This window comes from Heterocephalus glaber, unplaced genomic scaffold, assembly GCF_053883595.1.
Source record: "Heterocephalus glaber isolate CG9 unplaced genomic scaffold, H.glaber_assembly_v1.0 deba00000347, whole genome shotgun sequence".
Classification (NCBI taxonomy): domain Eukaryota; kingdom Metazoa; phylum Chordata; class Mammalia; order Rodentia; family Bathyergidae; genus Heterocephalus; species Heterocephalus glaber.
The window spans coordinates 11480109-11501011 of record NW_028258143.1 but is presented as its reverse complement, the minus strand read 5'-3'; the positions used below and the strand labels follow the sequence as shown (position 1 = coordinate 11501011).

Genomic DNA, 20903 nt, shown 5'->3' with positions numbered 1-20903 from the left:
CCTCCAGTTTCTGAACTCCCATACTTTGGGTACATGCACGGCACCATCACACTGCATTATGCTGTTGGGCACAACAACTGGCTCCCCACAAACCTTAAGGTCTAGGCAATGTGTCTTTCACTTTGCTCCAGCAATTAACAGTGCCTGGTGTATGGTGGATGTTCACTAAAGATGTGAAAAGTTTCACACCTGCTGCCACCCCTAGCCACAGCCAAATTGTAAAGATGGCTAGGTGTGGAAGCAAAATTTCTAGTTAAGACATATGTCACTGTTTCTGTGCATGCCTCCTTTCCTCCCACCTATTCTGTGAATAAAATGACCACAAGCCACTGGAAAAATACTTATCTCACACTTTGGTAGTATGATAGGTACAATTTCTGTAATTTACTTTAAAACACTTCAATAGAATGAGTGGGAGGGAAGAGAGGGGATGGATGAAAAAAATTAAGATGTGTATATACACGTACCAACTCCCCATGATGAATGTAATCGTTATGTACTGCAAACATGTACTAATACATTTTTTTTAAATGGAGTGACATGAGACTGGACACATCTAAGCTAGTGCCAGCATTCTAATCAAGAATGCATGTCCAATAAGGACTGAGATGTATAATGGATGTTAGGAAATGGGAAGAAAGTGTTCAGATGGGAAGGAGAACAAGGGAAGAGGAAGAGAGAAAGGAAGGGACAAGAAAAAAAAAAGTGAAAATAGAAGGAAAAAAATGGAAACAAAACTTTTGTACATAGGGAGGAGAAGGGGTTTGGAGGGAATAGGATAAAATAAAATTTATTAAAAAATAAATAGATAAAATACGTAAATAAATAAGAATGCATATCCAGGCTTGGTGGTGAGAGGAGCAGGGTCCAGGAGCACCCACCATGTGAGCTGTCTGTGCAGAGAGAACATTAGGGAGGGCAGGAAAATGATCAAATAGACTACGTTGAGGATATTAGAAGCTAGATTTCTCACCACTGGAAAAAGGAGATACGAATATGGAAAATGAGAAGGCTAGCATTAATACTATGAAGTTGGATTGTTATTGGAGGTGTGAACTTGTGGTTTTAAATATACAGAGATGGATGGATGTAAAAATATGCGTAAGTGTGTACATGCACATATTTCCTAGCTCTGTCCACCCAGAGGGCTTAGAAGAACAGTAATAATACCCTGGAAGCAGAGCACACCCTGTGTCCTGATCACGGTTTCTAAATGCCATTTGCCACTAAAGAAAGCCAGGGTCCATTAGAGAAATGGCCACTTAAAGGCTGGAGCTTGCATCTTCCTGAGGGGGTCAGCTAGCGTTCTGTTCAGGGAACCCACACTGTAAGCACTTCTCATCCTGGTCTTTTGTTCTGTTTTGGGGCCAGAGTCTTGCTATGCAGCCCAGGCTGGCATTGAACTTCCAATCCTCCTGTCTCAGCACCCCCAGTGGAGGCATGCACCCAACATTTGTCTCCTTTTTTTTTTTAATGGTACTAGGGATCTGTTGTGGTTTGGGTCTAGATGTGCCCCCAAAGCCCCAAGTGGTCATAGGTGGCTTTTGCAAAGGTGGCTTCATCTAGAGTACATGATGCTGGGATTAAGGTCGTGTGATTACTAAACCACTACACTGATTGGTTTGGCACTGCCCTAGTCCTGGTAGTCTGGATAAAAGGGACAGAAAGATGCTGTTAAGTTCTCTTATTGCTTTTGCTACTGTGTAGGTGCCATGAACTGTTTCTCCTCTACAACTCCCCTCTGCCATGTGCCATTCTGCCTTGGACCCAGCCAATTATGGACTGAAACCTTTACAAACTGTGAGCTAAATACACCCTTTCCCCTTTAACTTTGGGTGTTGGGTATTTTTTTTCAGCAAGGAGAGAAACTAAGACAGGATCCAACTCAGGGGTGCTCTACCAGTGAGCTACATCTCCAGCTCTTTTTAAATTTTGACACAGGGTTTCAAAAATTCAAGGTGTGAGTTGGCTAAAATATTCTCAAGACTCTGTTTGCCCTCACATGGCCAGGATTTTATGAATTCACCAAGGTCTGTGGCCTATACCCTAGAAGAAATCCCTAATCCTTCCTATGGTCAGTTGTAAACTTGTGGAGCAGTGGTTCTCATGAAAGAGACATTCTTCCCCAAGGGGACAGTTAGCAGTGTCTGAAGACATTTCTGGTTGTCCCCACAGGAGAAGTAATCTATAGACTGGCGTCTAGTGGGTAGAAGCCACAGACACCAAGAAACATCCAAAATGTCAATCAGGCCCCAATTGAGAAATCCTGCTACAGAGGATTCAATTTGCCTGATATATGACAGGCTCCAGCCTTTGAAATCTTGGTGTCTGCCTCAACAGAATATTTCATGTTAGCTGTTGGCCAGAGCAGCTAGAATGACCAAAATCTGGGATTTTCTTGAGTCCACTGGGCAGCACACAAACAGTTTTTCTGCTTGCTTGCTAATTAACTTTTTTTTTTTCCAATAGTAAGGACTGAACCCAGTCTTTGCATTGAACTACATCCCCAGTTCTTTTATTTTTTATTTTGAGATAGAGTCTTGCTAAGTCACTAAATTGTCCAGGCTGGGGTTGCCTTAGCCTCCCAGAGTTCTGGGATTACCTGTGTGCTCCACTACAACTGGGTAACTCTTAGTTAATAAATGCCTATAAACTGCCTGCGTGGAAGGAACAGGGGAGGAATGAATGCATCCAGCAGAGACACTGCACATTTGCATGTCTTTGCCCAAGTGTTTCTGCCCATGCTATCCCTGCTCCATCTGGCCCTGCGGACACCTAATTGTGCTGTTCTGCCAGATGTGAGAGTGTGAAAAGGCTGGAATGTCCAGGAAGAGGCGCTGCTGAATCCAATGCACATGCACCGGCTCCCTAAAGTCTGCTGGAATCCCTGCTCACGTACCTATGCTCCCCAGCACCAAGCCCAAAGCCTGGTGCACAGTAGATAGGCAGGCAGGCAGGCATGCAATAAGTGGTGCTGAAGGGCCCTGAACCTCTCACCTGATATGCAGCAGAAGCTGCACTCCAGATGAAGCCCTTGGGAAACTCTCCGTACAGGAACTCATCTTCCTTGGGCATTGGCATGCCATTGTTGGTAATGACCTCTGTGTAGTAGCTGGCTGAGGCTCTTGCTGTGCGAGGCCTGTTCACATCCTCAAAGTCAACATGGTACAGACCAAACTTGACTGTGTAACCTTCTAGCCACTCAAAGTTGTCCATCAGAGACCAGGCAGAATACCCTCGAAGGTCTATGCCATCGAGCCTGTAGGCTGGGAACAACCCAAGGGAGCAGAGGAGAGAGCTTTACACCAGGAGGGAAGAGCTACAGGAAGCCCAGACGAGTGCTGGCTGCTCAACTTGTATGGAGAGTAACATGTCCTGAGAGACACACCGATCACCCTGTTGATCTTACTTTCTGCTGGCTCTATGACCCTATAGGAAGTATTAGCAACTAACTGGTCTTTGCAAAGTCAAATTCTTTTGTTAAGGTAAAGGCTATGTCTCAAGTTCAAGAGCTTGAACTACTATAGAAGTTAAGCACATGAGTGTGAACTAAGAGTTTCTTATTCTGAGGTGCATGGAACCCCCAAGAATATAAGTTCTGAGGGCAGAAATATATGTTTCATTCCCTACAGCATTCTCAGGACCTAAAATAGAACTTGTCACATAGGAGTTGCTCAATAATGAATAAATGACCCATGAAAATATTCTTTTGGGGATTCATGTGCATATATTCATACATTTTGAGAAAACAATTTTTTCAGCTTCTTAGGGAACTATAAATAAACTCCCAAATAGGTAAGGAATTATGAAGTTAGGGGATAAAAGAGACTTCCAGGTACCCTAAAAAACAATTTCAGGCACATGATGTATGGGATATTGGAAGATGAACTGATCCCTCACATACCTTTCAAAGCTTCATTGATGTAGGTTTTGTGGTAAAATATCCTGTCAGTATCTTGCAGCGCTCCACTTGTCAGCCCCACTCCATTCTCGGTGATGTAAATGGGGACATCACCATACTCTTCCTTGATCCAGTTCAGCAGTCTGCGTATCCCCCAGGGTGCAGCTCTGTTTATTGCTGTGGCAACCCACGAAGGGTCCTCTTCCTCAGTGATCTCCTGGTCATACTGGTAGGAAGGTGGATTCAGCGGAGGTGTTGTGTGCTGCACAAGTCTAGATGAGTAGGTGTTGAAGCAGAAGACGTCGGCTGTACCTCTAATGTACCGCTTCTCCTCCTCAGTGAAACTTGGCAGGCGGGAGGTGGCCAGGTGCTGTAGCTCGCTCCTGTTCCCCACTTTCCACTTCATGACATCGGGATAGTCTCCATTTCTGAAAATGGGGTGGGCAAACCAGCCCAAGCTGAATTGCAGCATTCGGTCAGCTGCTTCTACATCTCTCGGGACCCCTGGAGACTTGGGCTCTGCCCAGTGTGTGCTGAGGCTCAACGAGATGACTCCCTGCTGCTGCTGCCTGTACTTCTCATCATAAGTGTGGTAGACTCTGGCATGGGCTTTGATGACTGCATGACCGATCCTGTAAGGGCCCCAGCCTGGGTCCTTCACATTTGGGGGGAAATTCCCCAAGCCATAACCATTCCATGCCTGTATTGCAGGCTCATTAAAGGTCATCCAAAACTTAACTCTGTCACCAAAGGTCTGGAAACAGAAGTCTGCGTAGCTGTCAAACAACTCAATCAAGGAAGGATTTTCCCAACCTCCAATATCCTGAAGGGCTTGGGGCAAGTCCCAGTGAAACAGTGTCACCATGGGCAAGATGTTGCTTGCCACCAAGCCACTGATCAGTCTGTTGTAATATTCAACACCAGCTCTGTTGATAAAACTGTTGGTCCCATCAGGGAAAATCCGAGACCAGGCCATAGAGAAGCGATAGGCCTTCACCTTCAGAGCTCGAAGTATATTCAGATCAGCATCCAGGTTGTTATAACTGTCACAGGCTATGTCTCCAGTGGCATTGTCTTTCACTGCATTCCCTGGTGTGTGTGTGAAGTTATCCCAAATGCTGGGGCCTTTGCCTTCAGCGTCCCAAGCCCCTTCGATTTGATAGGCCGACGAGGACACGCCCCACAGAAAGTCATCCCGGAATGTGCCATGGTAGAAAAAGTCTCTCTCAAACTTGGGTTGGTTGGAGAACTTTTCCCAAACTACTTTAGCCTTAGAGGGCACCTCAGATGGAAAATTGAAGGTTCTGATTTTGGAGGGGAACTCTGCTACTTTGGATGGTAGTGATCTTTTTACTACCTTAGTGGTAAAACCATTCTTTTCAATGATGGTGGTGAAAAAGCAGGCAGATTTCCTGGGAGTCCTTGGCTTGCTGCTGTCACTGAAGTTGACGTGGTGAAGCCCAAATCTCTGGCTGTAACCAGAGGGGCCTTCGAAGCCGTCAATGAGAGACCGAGCAATATAAGAGCGAACATCCACGGAGTCCTCCTTGACAGCTGTGAGAGGAAACAAAAACAGCTTTTTTTCCCCCAGTACTGGAGATTGATCCCAGGGCCTTGTATGGAGCAGCGTCCCCAGTCCTTTTTAATTTTGAGACATGGTCTCACTAAGTTGCCCAGTCTGGCCTGAAACTTGTGATTCTCCTTCCTCAGTCTCCCAAGTAGCTAGAATTACAGGGATGTACCACTGTGCCTGTCTGAGATTACGTGTTTTTAAATAAAATTATTTGTATTGAAAAATTATCCTTAAAGTCTGTGTTACTGATGTTGCTTTTTAGAAAGTTTTCCTTTGATATGAAAGTTTTAGAGGTTACTTCATTTTCTCCAAAATGTAACCCTTATTCCTCTCTGGAATAAATAAATAAATAATGTACAGGGCTGGGGATTTAGCTCAGTGGTGCTGCACCTGCCTTGCAAGTGCAAGATCCTGGGTTCGATCCCCGGTACCAAAAAAAAAATTGCTTGTGCTGGGGCCCAAAAAGAAATTTCATGTGGTAGCTTTGCTCACACCAGTATTCTCTTCCACTGAGAAGAAAGCATCCATTTACCTTCAGGTGATTTACTTATTCTGTAAAGAATATGTGTAAATATTTTGTACAGAGCCCAATATAACAGCCATAAGTGATTATGAAAAAAAAGTTACAACACCTTCCCAAAACATCAGACCACTTCTATGGCCATGAATCTTAAATCTCAACCCAAAAAAGCATCCTTAATTTTTCTCACTAAGATGCCCAGGCTGGCCTTGAACTTTCAGTTCTCCTGCCTCAGGCTCCCAAATAGCTGGGATTACAAATGTGCACCACCTACTCACCCAGCAAAAAAATGAACAGAACATGCTCCACCTTCTAGCATTAGGATGCTTTAGTTTGTATAGAATGCATAAATCACTTAAATGTTTGTTTTTACTTTTCCCTGTTTACATTTAGTAGGGTTGAATAACATCAGGACACATTCCATATTAGAAACTAAACGGACTGGGGATTTAGCTCAGTGGTTCCGCCGCCTGCCTCGAAAGCGCAAGGTCCCGAGCTCGATCCCCGGTACCAAAAACCAAAAAAAATTTTTTTCAAGGCAGAATCACACCAAGTTGCACTAGGCCTGAACTTGTGATCCTCCTGTTCCAGACTCCCAGGGTGCTGGAGGTACAGGCATTTGCCACCAGCCTGGCTGGCCGACAAGTGCCCTTAGAAAAGGCCATGTGAAAACAAGGGCAGAGATTAGAGTGATGCAGTCACAAGCCAAGGAAGGCACGGAGGCAAGAAATAGTCTCCCCCTTTAGAGCCTGTGGAGGGAAAGCAGCTCTACCAGCACCTTGCTTTCAAATTTCTAACCTCTACAACTCTGAAGCATAAATGTCTGTTGCTTTAAATCACCAAGTCTGGGTAATTTGTTACAGCAGCCTCAGGAAGTTAATGCCCCTTACCTCTAACTTGTCAAACAACAATCTAACGAGTCCACCAACAGAGCCAAACTAAAAAGGCCATAGCTGTGGGCTCCAGCTTGGAGCCAGCAAAGGATTAATGTCTATTTTTATCAGACTGTACAACCTCTCAACAAACAGACTCACTCTATAAGGGCAGGATGGTGCACGCCTGTGATGCCCATGCTCTGAGAGGCTGAGTCAGTTGCAGCCTAACCTGAGCAATTTAGCAACTAGCAAAATCCTATCAATCAAAAAAAAAAAAGATCCTATCAATCAATTGATCAGTAATAAGTAATATATAAAATGAAGGGCAGAGGATGTAGCTCATTGTGAAGGCCCTGGGTTCAATCCACCCAAAAAGGAAGTAGGTAAAATTGCTCATTTAGTAAGTAATTTAGAAAGTACCTACTTCGTCCTAGGCCAGTGCAAGGCTCTGGGGGACACAAGATGAGTAAAGTCACTATAGCTTAGTGGGCAGGGTGAAGAACTGATGCAGAAATGCAAAGGTCTTTTGCAGTTGTCCTATGAGGATAATATCTATTCCTCCTTGCTTTATGAGGCTGTTTCAAGGGTCACTTGAGACCAAGGAATTCCAGAATCATTAGGAATTGTAACTAATGCTGAAAAAAGCATGAATGTAAGTACAGAGAGGGTTTATGACATCACAAACCAGGAAGGTGCCCAGGACAGGTAGGTATCATTAATCAACTTTCTCTCTGAATTCAGATAAAATCTTGAAACCTCAACACAGCCCTCTCTGCAGACAGCTGGCTGTTCGCTATCAGTTGACTAGGACTGACTTGGGACATAAATCCTATTTGGCATCCTTTTCTGCTTGGAATAAAAAGACATGCAATGGTATGTTAATAAGAATGAGCCTATAGATTGGGTCAACTGGCTCACAATGACTATAGATTTTATAGACAGTCAAAGGATATAGAAATCAGTTTCCTGGATAAGCGAGAGAAGACTTAATAGATTGAGTCCCATCCTAAATGTCCCTTGTCACACTATATTTCAGTCTCTGTGTCCCCCTTATAGATTGAAGATGTTGCTCAGTATGGTACCTCTCATCTTTCACAATGTCTGGTACATAACAGGCACTCCATACTTTCTATCTTTATAATTAATGTTATATATATGTATATGTATATGTACACACTCATATATATACTTTCATATATACTTATATATTTTCAGTGCTGGGGCCTTGTATATGCTAGGCAAGTGCTTTTCCACTAAGCCACGCCCACAACCCACGATAACTATTTTTACCTAAATATATTCAAAGATAAGTCTTGATGACTGGCTAGGACTCAGAAGGGCAGGATGTCAGAGGAGACATTCTAGGGAAGAACAGAGAAATAAAAACACGAGCCTTTGGGAAAAAGAGGAGGCCCACATGAAGGACATCCCACCAATGCTGCTCTGTTGGCTTCATTTTCCTGGGAGACCGTCTTCATCCCATTAAGCAGAACTATGAAGATCTGTAATACCACCCCTTCTGGTCACAGCATGGCCATGTTCTTACCTTTCAGCACCTCATTGATGTACTGGTTGAAGTAGGCCACTCTTGAGGAGTCGTCAAAGAGACTGTTATTTTCCCCTATGGGCATGCCATTCCCAGCCAGGTAGATGGGAACTTTTCCCCTTGTGTACTCCATGGAAACAAATTGCAACAGCCTTCTTATACCCCAGGGCACCACGCGAATCCAAGGAGAAGCAGTTTGGGGCCATGCAGGATCCACGTGTTGGGAGAAGCCTCCTATATTTTCATAGCTAGGGACGCAGGTATCTTGTTGGCCCTTCCTGATGAGGCGGGAGGTGTAGTGAGACAGACCCAGAAAGTCAGCAGAGCCCTTTATGAGCTGCTTCTCTGCCCTAGTGAACTCTGGGAGCTGGGCCACAGGACCAGAGCACTGTTTGTTTAGCTGTTGAATCTGAGCCTTCATGGTAGGAGGGTAGCCTCCATCCACAAAGATGGGGTGTGCAAACCAGCCCAGCATGAAGTGCAAGAAGCGCTCAGAGGCTGTGAGGTCTTCAGGTTGCTCTGGAGACAAAGGCTCTGCCCAGTCTGAGTTCAGCACGATGCCCACACTCCCCTGCTGCTGGGCGCGATGGTGACTGTTGTAGTGGTGCCAAGTTCTGGCATGAGCTTTGAGGATCAAGTGAGCCACCTGTGAAGAAGGAAATATGGTGCTTAATACCAACAATTTCAACATTAGCACTAAGCTGAAAACAAGTCACCGTAATGTCAAGTCAACACCAATCTCAGTTATCAAGTCACTGATGACAAAAACAATGAATCACAACATGACAACACCAACACTAATTTCAACAAGTCAGTAACAATTCCAGTTAACATCAATGTCAAGTCAATAACAATAAGTCAGTAAGTCAAAAACAATGTGTCAAGATGTTAATACAGGTGTCAGCAAATCAACATCCATAATGTTGAGGTGAGGTCAGAATTATCAATACCAATGTTAACATCAGCAAGTGCCAGGTGTGGTGGGGCATGCTTGTAATCCCAGCACCCTGGGAAGCTGAGGCTGAAGGACTGCAAGTTCAAACCCAACCCAGGCAATTTAGCGACTTATGAAAAATAAAAAGGCCTGGGTATGTACCTTGTCCTGGGTTCAATCCCCAGTACAAGCAAAACAAGTCAGTAAAGTCAACAGGTTAACAATTCAACACCATCAATAACAATTTCAACAACTCCATTAACTAATATGTATTGAGCCCTTACTGCTTAAATAAATTCTGCCATGTAGTCCATACACCTTTATGTGGTAAGTACCACAATTATTACCACTTTATAAATGAGGAAAAGATCCATATAGGTGTAATAACTCTATATGGCTATAGCCAGAAGAAATATGAGAATTTAAACCCAGACAGTCCAACTCCATGCCTGTTACTGTCACCCACAATGCTATTCAGCCTCTGTACTCAATGAGTGCTTATTGAACAATTAGTCCAGGATAGAGGATATTATTTTAATTAATGCACAAAGGAAATCCCACTTTTTTTTTTTAGCCTACTCTTCCTTTCTACTTAAATCTAGAAAGAAAACTTTGTAGACTTAACTCATGGACCTAAGAAAGTCATCAGCTTTCTGGTTGACATCATGGGAAAATAGGGATACTGAGGGTGAGCCTGGAGTATAACAAGCATGCATTTATATCCTGGCTCTGGCATTAATTTGCTCTGTGAGCCTGGACAATCTCCACACTCAATTTCAGCTTCCTACTTTTTTTTTTGGTGCCAGGGATCAAACTCCAGTCCTTATGCTTGCGAGGCAGGTGCTGGAACCACTGAGCTAAATCCCCGGCCCCAGCTTCCTACTTTGAAACAGGTAATTATGGATCCATCTGGGAGGATTGGTATTAACATATGTAAAGCACCAAACAAAGCATGAAATGCAGAATGGCGCTTGCTAGATCTTATTTTCTTTTCCTTTTTATCATATAAACAGGATGACATTTACTGTTGAAGAATTTCATCAAAAATTTACCCTAGGAAGTGAAACTTCTGGCTTTTCTCACATCCTAAATGTTAGTTCTGAACTAGGCTCCTTTCCGAAAAATAGGAATGCTTCCCTTCTAAACTAGTTCATCAAGCACCTTGCCTTACATGAACTATTAAATGGCCATTAAAAACAAGCCAGTATAGTGGCGCATGTCTGTGATCCCAGCACTCATGAGGCTGAGGCAGGAGGCAGGAGGATCGCCATGAGTTTGAGGCCAGCCTTGGCTACACAGTGAGTTCAAGTCCAGTCTGGACTACACAATGAGACCTTGTCTGAAAAAAGCCCCCCAAAAAAGCAGTGAAAAGGAATGACTGTGACTGTGTAATAGCATGAAAAATTGCTAATAACATATCAAGTAAACAATGAGCACTAAACTGAGGTACACCACGACATGAATGCAAAACAGTTGCTGTGGACTGAATTGTGTTTCCCTAAAATTTATGTTGAAGCTCTAGGCTTTGGGAGAGGATTAGTTTTAGGTCACACAGGTGGGGGCCTTTATGATAAAACTAGTGCCCTTATAAGACCCACCACCAGAAGGCACTCTCTTCCTTCCTCTCTTTCTGTCCACCATAAGAGGATGATGCTATAAGAAGTTTGTCTGTAGACCAGGAATAGAGCCCTCACCAGAACTTGATCATGCTAGTACTTTAACCTTGGACTTCCTATCCTACAGAGCTGTGGAGAAAAAAAGTTTAAGCCAACAGTCTGTTTTACAAGGTGTGATTGAAAAATACGGTGAATATTCAATTTTTAAAAAAATTTATTAGCTGGGTGTGGTGGCCTGAGGCAGGAGGATCACAAGTTCAAGGCTCTTGGGCTACTTAGTTCAAAGCCAGCCTGAACTACCTAGCAAGACTGTCTCAAAAAGAAGTTTATTACAGTAAAAGACACATGGCCATTAATCACCTTCAAAATACTCCCTCTCGCTTCAAGTACACTTCTCCTGTTGTTCTTTCCATTTTCTAAAGCAATTCTGGAAATCTTTCATATCTTTAGTTGTGTTGTCATGGCTGCCTTGATGTTCTGAATCTACTCACTGTTCTCAGTTTTCATGGACATTTTGACTTTGGGAAAGAGCTAGAAGTTGTAGGGTGCCAGATTTGGTGAATAAGGTGGATAAAGACACACCATAATATTTTTTTTTGGTGCTGGGGATCGAACTAGGGACCTTGTGCTTGCAAGGCAGGCGCCGGAACCACTGAGCTAAATCCCCAGCCTACACCATAATATTTTTATGAACTATAAAAACAATCCCAGAAAGTATAGCCTTATCACATTTTAAAAAGCCTGCCTTTCTGTTGGATGGCACTCAACAGCAGTAGCGATGATTTTGACCATACCTTGAAAAGACACTTATGAAAAAGGACTTGCTTTACATATGTTAATACTGCTTCAGAAAGTGGCAAGAATGATGGGATAAGTGTGTTTGAAGCAGGGAGGGAGAGAATATTTTTGAGGGGGATTAACGGCAGTGACTTTTACCGTAAAAATTTTTATTTTTTAATAGTAAAACATTTATTGGTACATTTTAGGCAAAATTTTTTTTTTAAATTTAAACACACACCATATATTTTTTTTTATCAGCCCTTGTATCTTATTATAGTGGCCTAAGTTAAGATGGTATGATAACATTTTTTTTTTTTTGGTACTGGGGATCAAACGCGAGACCTTGCACTTCAGGCAGCAGAATCACTGAGCTAAATCCCTGGCCCCTATAACATGTTAACAAATAAATAAAGTAAAAACTTAAGGAGCTAGGGATTGTAGCTCAGTGGTAGAGTACTTGCCTACCACATGCGAGGCCCTGTGTTTGATACCCAGCGCTGCAAAACAAAATATTCCAACACTCTGGGAAACTGAGGCAGGAGGATTGCACATTTAAGACCAAACCTGGGTAATTCAGCAACTTAATGAGGCCTTGTCTCAAAACAAAAAACAAAACAAAAAAGGGGTGGGGATCTGAGGATGTGACTCAGTGCAAAGGCTCTGGGTTTGATCCCCAGTAGCACCAAAAAAAAAAAGGAGAAAAGTGAAGGGGATTTTCTCATCTGAGTCTTTATAGAAATATGAAATACTGGGCTGGGGATTTAGCTCAGTAGCACCATGCCTGCCTTGCAAGCACAAGGTCCTGAGTTTGATCCCTGGTACCAAAAAAATATATATATACACACACAAAATACTGTATTTGACTCTTCAGTCTCTGTAGAAACACTTATCTCTCAGGAGCCACAGTAAAAGCCTAAGAAGAAACAGTTTGAAGACACAGAAGAGAGGTCAAAGCTTCTCCCTCACATTGAGGACATGGCCGAGCATCTCTCCTTAACACCTGGCACAGGGCACAGGAAACAGATTTCACCCAAAGTGTGACAGGGAAAGCCACACATCCCCCTGAAGAATGTTGCCAGGGAAAGCTGGTGGGTTTTCTGGGAGATTCTGAAGGAAAAGAGAAATTAAGGAAGACAAATATTAAGCCATCTAAGTGTAGTTTTGTGGGGTTCTTTTTGGTACTGGAGATTGAACTCAAGATCTTGCACTTAAGAGGCAGGCATGGTGCCACTGAGCTAAATCCCCAAACCAATATTAAGCCATCTAAAATGTAGTCCCCAGAGCCAGCCATGGTGATGTGTGCCTTGTTTGCCAGCTACTCAGGAGGCTGACAGAAGAATCACTTGAGCCTGGGAGTTTGAGGCCAACCTGGGCAATATAATGAGACCCATATCAAAAAAGAAAAGTTGGCCCCCAGTATGCACATGCCTTTTGAAATGATACCAATTGCCACCTGGAATGCAAACCCCTCCTTTCCTCTCCCCTGTCCATTTCTCAGCCAGTGTGTTCAGGGACAGAGCCAGGACACAAGGCTCAGTCACCAGGCCCCTAGCTTGGACCCAGCATGGGTTCTGGGGTGGCCAGGTGGCCATCCAGAGCCCAGGGGACATGAGGCTTTGACTGGAAATGTCAAACAGAGGTGAGCTTTCTTTCCTGCTGGTCTGGAAATACTGAAGTTGGGCCACTGCCATCTGGTGACCAGATAGCCCAAGAAAAGCCAACAAGGGGAACAAAACAGGGGAGCACAACTGGGTCTGGGGAGAATATTGTGCTCCAATGAAGCTTTACCTTGACCAAGCTGAAACCAAGACTTTTCAGTTTCGTGAACTGATAAACACCCTACTTGTTTCGGTCAGTTTAGGTTGGGTTTTGGCAGTTTTCTTTTTTGCAGGGCTGGGGATGGAATTCAGGGCCTTGCACATGCTAAGCAAGTGCTCTACCACTGAGCTATTGTCCCAGCCTAAAAGTTTACTTTTGGAGTCAAGGAGACTTGGGCTCAAATCCTGCTTCCAACCGGCACCCCAACAGTGTTGTCATCATGACCCCATTGTTTATCCTCTCTTAATCCCTATTCTCTCAACCATGAGTGCTATTTTGGGCCTGTAATAACTATTTTTAAAGTGCCATCACAGTGTCTGGACAAAATAAGGTGATTAACAATTTCCTCCAAAGAACAAAAAGTAAACACTTTTTGCTGAGGAGACAGATCAAATAACTTCCTTCCAACCGAAAGTCTTTTTTCCTCCAATTAGTAGGAGTTACAGGGATGGGAAATACCTTAAAAGAGGCCACTCCAGGGTCAGAAATGCCTGGCGCGTGCTGGCCGGTGCCATAGCCTGCGTAGCTCACCACCCATGGCTCATGGAAGGTCACCCACAGTTTCACACGGTCCCCAAAAGTAGAGAAGCAAAAGGCTGCATAGTCCAGAAAGGCATCCACCACGTTCTCATTCTGCCAACCGCCAAGGTCCTGCAAGGCCTGAGGCAGGTCCCAGTGGAACAGTGTCACCATGGGCTTGATGTGCGATCCCAGCAGGGTGTCGATCAGCTTGTTGTAGTAAGTGACACCTTGGAGGTTGGGGCTGCTCCTGTGCCCAGTGGGGAAGATCCGGGACCAGGAGATGGAGAACTTGTACACCTGAGCCCGGAGCCCACGAAGCAGGGCGACGTCAGAGGCTGACTTATGGTAACTGTCACTAGCCACCTCCGGGGTTGCTTGGCCTCTGGTGCCATTCAGTCCATATTGGTCCCAGATGCTGGCCCCTCTTCCACCCTCAGCCCAGCCGCCTTCCACATTAAAGGCTCCTGTGGAGACACCCCAGAGGAAGTCTTCAGGGAAGACATCCTGCAGGAAGGCATCCCTTTCTGTCCTGGACTGGTTAGCAAAGGCTTCCCAGACCCTCCAATAGGCTGAGTCAGGGGACAAGGGCCCACCCGCTGTGTCACGGTCCTGTTGCTGGTCACTCTGAAGGGCCAGGCTATCAGTCAGAGAGCAAGACATGCTGTGAAATTGAGACAAAGGGCAATAATTAATGACTGAGTTACAAATGTCCCTATACTGATGAATACGGCCAATGTATTTAATCAGTAAAAATGCCAGAAACTCTGAGTCAAAAATCGAGTCCACAGGGCCGGGGATTTAGCGCGGAGGTTCTGCCACCCACTGCGCAAGCGCAAGGACCCGAGTTTGATCCCCGGTAAGGAAAAAAAAAAAAAAAATCGAGCCCACGAAGTCACAGGCAGGAAGTGACTGACAAAGGGGAAATTATCCCTTCCTAGACGAGTACATATTACTCTTGCATGAGGACAGTAACAATGCCATGTGGAGATGTGGAGAGCGGTGTTAGCCAAAGAGGCTCCATTTTGAATCTTACCCTCCATTGTATAGAGCAAGGAGACGATGTTATGAGGAACCGTGTCCTTGCCGAATTAGATTGCCCTGGAACGTGATGAACGTTCTGTAACCCCGAGAAACAAGGAAGCCCATGAGGGTGGGGAATTCCCAAAGAACTAGAAAACAAGGAAGCAGGTGTCTCTGGATAAGGGTCATGATTAACAACCAAACTCACCTGCTGTATAAAAGAGAGGAGAAAAATAAACTTGGGCGCTCGGTCTCTGGAGCCCTCCCGACTCTATCTCTGTCTTTCTTTTTCTTCATCCTCACTCCCCCATTCAGGTACTGTTCGACAAGTGACGGCGGGCTCCGTCAATGCCGTGGTTCTCATTACTAGATCCCTCTTATGGTTTATATCTAGAGACCCCCTAAAGTCTCATGGGATCATAGGTGAGACCTTCGGAGGGAGACTGGATTGGGGGGCTTATAGCCGACTTGCTGTTAGGAGGTGGGGTCTGGTTAGAAGAGGAGGGCCACTGGGTGTTGGCCTGGAAGGGCTGCTCTCCCTTCCTGGCTTCTCCTTTGGCTCTCTCTGCTTCCTGTCTACCCTGCAACCCTGTCTGGGAATGAGTGGATCATAAACTGAAACCTCTACAAAGTGTGAGACAAAATAAACCCTCCTCCTTTAAGTTGTGGGTGTCTGGTTTTGTGGCTCAGTGATGAGGAAAATAACTAAGACACCCCTTGAACATGGACTTCAGTTGTGGTGCAGTACTTTATTCTTATAATTTACTGTTTATAAAACATAGCTAATAATAATTACTTCAATTTATTGAGCCTAGATTTTGTGCTGGCCAGAGCAATAACATATATATATATATTATCTCATTTAATTTTTACAACAAATTTATGAGATAGGTTCTACATCATCATCCTATGGGGATGAAACTGATTTAAATGAGTAACTTCTAGGCCTCAGGGTCCAGTAGCTGTTTACCAGCTGGTACCAGAATATTCTAATAATGGAACTACTGATATAACTCTATTGATATATACCAACTAAATAGCAGCTTTGGCTGTAATCTCTTTTCTTCTTCATGTTGCCAAATTGAAGACACAATGGCAGGAGCTAGAGCATGCATCAGGGCAAGCATAGAGCTTTTAAGGATGCCAAAGAAACAGGAGGGTAGCTTGGGCTCCTGACAACCATGTAGCTTGCCAGTGATAGAGCAGAACTTATGCTTTTAACCATACATCACTCTGTACTGTGTAAATGCTTATGTGCATGTATCACACTTAATACATCTGAAATAAAACATCTCATAAAAGTGCTGCCCTTATATGCAGTGTACTATTTTTTCCCTAAAGGCACTAGGGATTCAACTCAGAGCCTTCACACTGAGCCCTTTTTATTTTGAGGCAGGTCTCAATAAGTTGCCTAGTCAGGACCCCTTGCAATCTTCCTGTCTCAGCCTCCCAAAGTGCTGGGATTACATGCATGCACCACCATGCCTGGCTCCCATTTTCTATTTTACTCTAGCTTTTCTTTCCTTCCTCTTTTTCATTCCTTTCTTTTTTTCTTCTCCTTAATTTTGGTCATTGAGGCCAGGAATTTAGCTCAATGGTTCCACCGCCTGGCTCGCAAGCACAGAGTCCGATCCCTGGTACCAAAAAAAAAAAAAAAAAAAGAAGTAAATTTTGGTTTTCATTGTCTAAATTGATTTCACAGTGAATTGTGCCTCGCAGGGTGGGAAGTGCAGCTCCACAGCACACAGCAAATTGCACCCAGCGAAGGGCTGCCTTGAGGAAAGACTGGCAGAGGTGGTGCTTTGGTCTGGAGAAGGGAACATGGCGGGAGGGGTGGTGGTAGAGTACAAGCACACACCAGGTAGGCCCAGAGCACAGAACTGTCAGAGTGACAGGAACACTGCAGAAGGCCCTCTCTCCCAAGTGACCCCACAGGAGGGTCCTTCAACCTATGCTCCTGCTTTCCTTAGTGTCAGCTTCCTGGATTTTCGAGAACAGAAGGGAGAAGGAGTGACTATGGCTGTGAATTATCTAAAGCATTCGCATACTTTGGAGCACAACAAAGTCCTCAGCCTCCTTGTGTGCCTGTGCCCATAAACATCAGCTATGTCTGACCCTGACTGTCTTCCTGGCTTGGAGGACAAAAGGTCTGGGGAATGAACTCCTGGATGAAATGGGTCTTAGAGTGGGGAGTCTGGGGTTCCCTTGGGAAGAGATTGGCTCTATGCCTCTCCTCCAGCCAACTTGCCTCACAGCCCCTTGACAGTGCCCTCCTCTCCCTCCTCTGGGAAGCAGTGCCACATTCTGGTGTGAGAATCATTTGAGGGCCTGAATCACCTTCAAGGTCTAAAATTCTTGGGGACAGAAAACAGGAGCAGCCCTTCCTGAACCCACCTCCGCCTCCCCCTGAACTGGCAGGTTCTCCGTCCACCTCCATTGAGCCAGGGCCCTGATGAAGCCATTGTTTGATCCTGGCTTCAGGGGAAGAACCACGAGGTCAGAGTGTTGGGGAGAGAACCTTGGAGCTGGTGCTGCTGGTGTTTTGTAGTTACCAACTTGTCAGGGAACCCATTTTATTTTGGCCTATTGCATTTTCTTTCCCAAGACACAGCCCAGCACTTCTTGCCTGACTCCAAGTGTGGTCAGAGAGCAGCTATGACCTGCCCGCTCATGGCACTGGCTGCACTCCCTGCACAAAGCCTGACATCCTGCAGCTGCTTGGGTTTTATTGGTCTGAACTGCCGATTTGAAGGGAGTTAAGAGGATGGAACAATAGGAGGAGGACGTTATGGCTCAGGACAGCCAAGTGATGGAAGAGGAAAGGTATAAAGAGATGTTGGCACCGATGTCTATGAAATGTCAGAGGTGAACGAAGACCTCTCACTCAGCGTCTGGAAGCTAAACGACTATCTCTAGCCTGTCCTACCTTAAGGGATGTTTTGCAAAGTTCACCATGAAACACACCCCAGTGGAGGAGTGCTGAGGTTCTGGGGAACACTGAGTGTCACTTTCCACACCATCCTTTCCCTGCATATGGGGCTCACATGAGAAGTGGTGTAATTATGGGAATGACCTCCAGTCTGCTCTCATTTCTTTTAAAGCACAGTTTATCGTTTACAAACCTTGGTACTTTAGTTATTGATAAGAAATTATTTGCATCTTCATCATTAATTAAAGCCTCTGTTGTTGGGTCCCTGTAAAAGCTGCCTTTCCTGTCTCATTCAGGGAAGGCATTTCAAATTTCACACTGAGGAAATGGGAAATTTCACTTCATGAAATTTCAGTGCGGTGGTCAGATCTTTTTTGGGGGGGGAGGGTACCGGGGATCGAACTCGGGACCTTGTGCTTGCGAGGCAGGTGGCAAAACCACTGAGCTAAATCCCTAGCCCTCAGGTCAGATCTATTTTTAACCTGGCCTCTCTTCTGCATGCTCTACTGCTGAGATCTTAAACTAGGATTCAGGGGTTCAAATCCCAGCTCTGTCCATTATGTGCAGCTGGGTGAACTTACAGGTAAGAAAGCCAGACTGTGTGGGGCCCAGACTGAGACTTAGTGAGGCAGGACTTCTCTCATATAGAGAACAACCACAATAAACCCGCTGGCCTGAGAGACAATGACAACAGTCCCAGAGAGATTGTCCACATGAAAGAAGAGTAGCACCGTCTACATGTTATTATTATCTTATGTTTTGTTTTTTTGGTACCAGGGATCGAACTCGGGTCCTTGCATACATATCAGTTATCGACGGTGCAGGAGGCAATCTGACATTACCTTTTCTTGGAACTTGAACAGCTCAGGAATTCATTGACATCAAACCCAATGGTGCATACGTGGTCTTTATTTATGGCTGTAAAAGAAGTAGTTTAACTCTACATAAAGCTCAACAAAGAACATGCACATCTGAAATTAGTTTTCTTCATTCATAAAAAAACACCTAAACTCCAAGCAATGGTTCCAAGAGCCTTTGAAAATACCACAGCCTAAGGACTCAAGGAGGTCAGATGCTTCTGACCTGCTCATGACTTAAAACAGTGGTCCTCACACTTCCGGGTGAATTGAATCACCTACCGACCTGTTGGGGCATACTGCTGGACCACCCCAGAGTCTCCATCAAGAAGGACTGGGAGGGATCTGTGAGATGCATTCTATCTCCAAGTGATGCTTATCCTATGCTGCTGGTCTGGGACCAAAACTTGGAAACAGTTGAGAAGAACTCAAATAGAAAGCAGTGGAATTTTTATTTTGTTTTTTAAGGGGGTTTTTGTTGTTGTTGGTTTTTTTTTTTTTTTGAAAAAAGGTCTCATTGTATAGCCCAGGCTGGTTTTGAACTCATGGCAATCCTCTTGCCTCAGCCTCCCAAGTGCTGGGATTACAGGCATGGGCCACCATACCTGGCTAGCAGTGGAATTTTTATTGCTGGTGTTTTAAATTGTGGTTTAAGCTGGGCATGGTGGCTCACACTTACAATCCCAGCTACTCAGGAGACTAAAGCAGGAGAATCACAAGTTCAAGGACAGCCTGGAAAACTTAGCAAGACCCTGTCTTTAAAAAAAAAAAAAAGGGTTGGGGATATGGCTTAGTATGGCTTGCCCAGCATATGAGAGGCCCTGAGTTCAGTACTGAAAAAAATTGTGGTTTAAATATACAATAACAGTTACCATCTTAACCATTTATCACAGGGTAGCACTTAAGAACAGAATTCATTATGCTATCAAAGCCGAGTTAGGGTGAGGTATTAAATGGATCTGTGGACCAGCTTCAGGAGGCTGTGGAGCCAGCACAGTGCCGGGAGGGTTGCAGGTGGTGGAAAGGGCACCAATTTTCCCATATGCTGGCCTGTGGATAGGGTGACAGAACTGAGTATCAGGACACTCCAGCACTGCCCCTGTACCCCTTCCTGTAGTCTCCAGTGGCCTCGTGTGGTACAGACCCCCACCTCTCCCCAAATCACTTAGCCTGGGAGCAGCTTCTTGATTCATGGTCAATCAGATTCACTGTCAGGAATTTGAACCAGATGCTGAAAAGACAGTCCTTGAGCTGCAGGTCCTCCCTTTGCGGGTTTTTAGCATCTTCTGTGCCCACCAAGTCCATGTGCAAGGTGAGGTAACAGGGACACAGAACAAGGTTAAGCAGAGGGCAAGGGTTAGCCTCTCAACGCTGGAGCGGCCTGAGGCAGCCCTGCAGAATGGGGCACAGATAAGGGAGCTTGTCATGGAAGGGAGACAGGCAAAGAGATGTTTCCATGCCGCTCACATTAAGCCGGGTGGTCCTCATTTCCCTCAGAGGCATCCTTGTGCAGACCCTTGCCTCTTGGGGCAGCAGGAAGTGGTTGCCAAGAAAGGCAGGGCACTCGATTCCACCAGGGGTGGGCTCTCAGTCCAGGCCTCCTCCTGTTCCCCTCCTGCTACTGAACCCACGCTTTCAAGTCTGCTGCCCACCAAGTCAGGGTACCAGATGTCATTCAAAACCCCTCTGGTGATGGGCCACTCACCTTCAAAAAGGCTGAAGAGCATCCTGGCAGGGTTCTTTTTGGTAGAGGGACAATCTTGAAGTTTTAGAGTAAAGATGAAAACTTTCACTTTTGGCTCAATGCTCTGAAACAGAAACAGAACAGCAAGTGAACTGATGCTACCTAGAAAGTATCTTTTTCTTTCCCTTTTTTGGGAAGTTATCTTTTTTGATAACATCTAGTTTCAAAGTGAGAAGGTACAAATGCTCCAGCATTAAAAATGACCTCCAGCCACCTCAATTAATTAGGGTGGCTGCCTCTAGACTCTGAAGGAGAAAGATCTACTCTT

The 20903-nt window shown here is 44.9% G+C and overlaps 1 protein-coding gene across 5 annotated transcripts in view; it reads right to left on the bottom strand.

Moving 5' to 3' along the window:
* Positions 1-20903, bottom strand: part of Lct (lactase) — a 49095-nt gene that overhangs the window by 13373 nt on the left and 14819 nt on the right. For 4 of the 5 annotated variants that reach the window (XM_087197785.1, XM_087197775.1, XM_087197781.1 and 1 more), the window contains exons 4-9: positions 20597-20699; positions 18877-18952; positions 14023-14746; positions 8416-9061; positions 3905-5455; positions 2998-3266 (exon numbers count right to left, since the gene is read on the bottom strand). In XM_087197785.1, coding sequence (XP_087053911.1) covers positions 2998-3266; positions 3905-5455; positions 8416-9061; positions 14023-14746; positions 18877-18952; positions 20597-20699 — 3369 coding nt within the window. The remainder of the gene's footprint in view (positions 1-2997; positions 3267-3904; positions 5456-8415; positions 9062-14022; positions 14747-18876; positions 18953-20596; positions 20700-20903) is intronic. The other variant, XM_087197798.1, reaches the window with a different exon arrangement.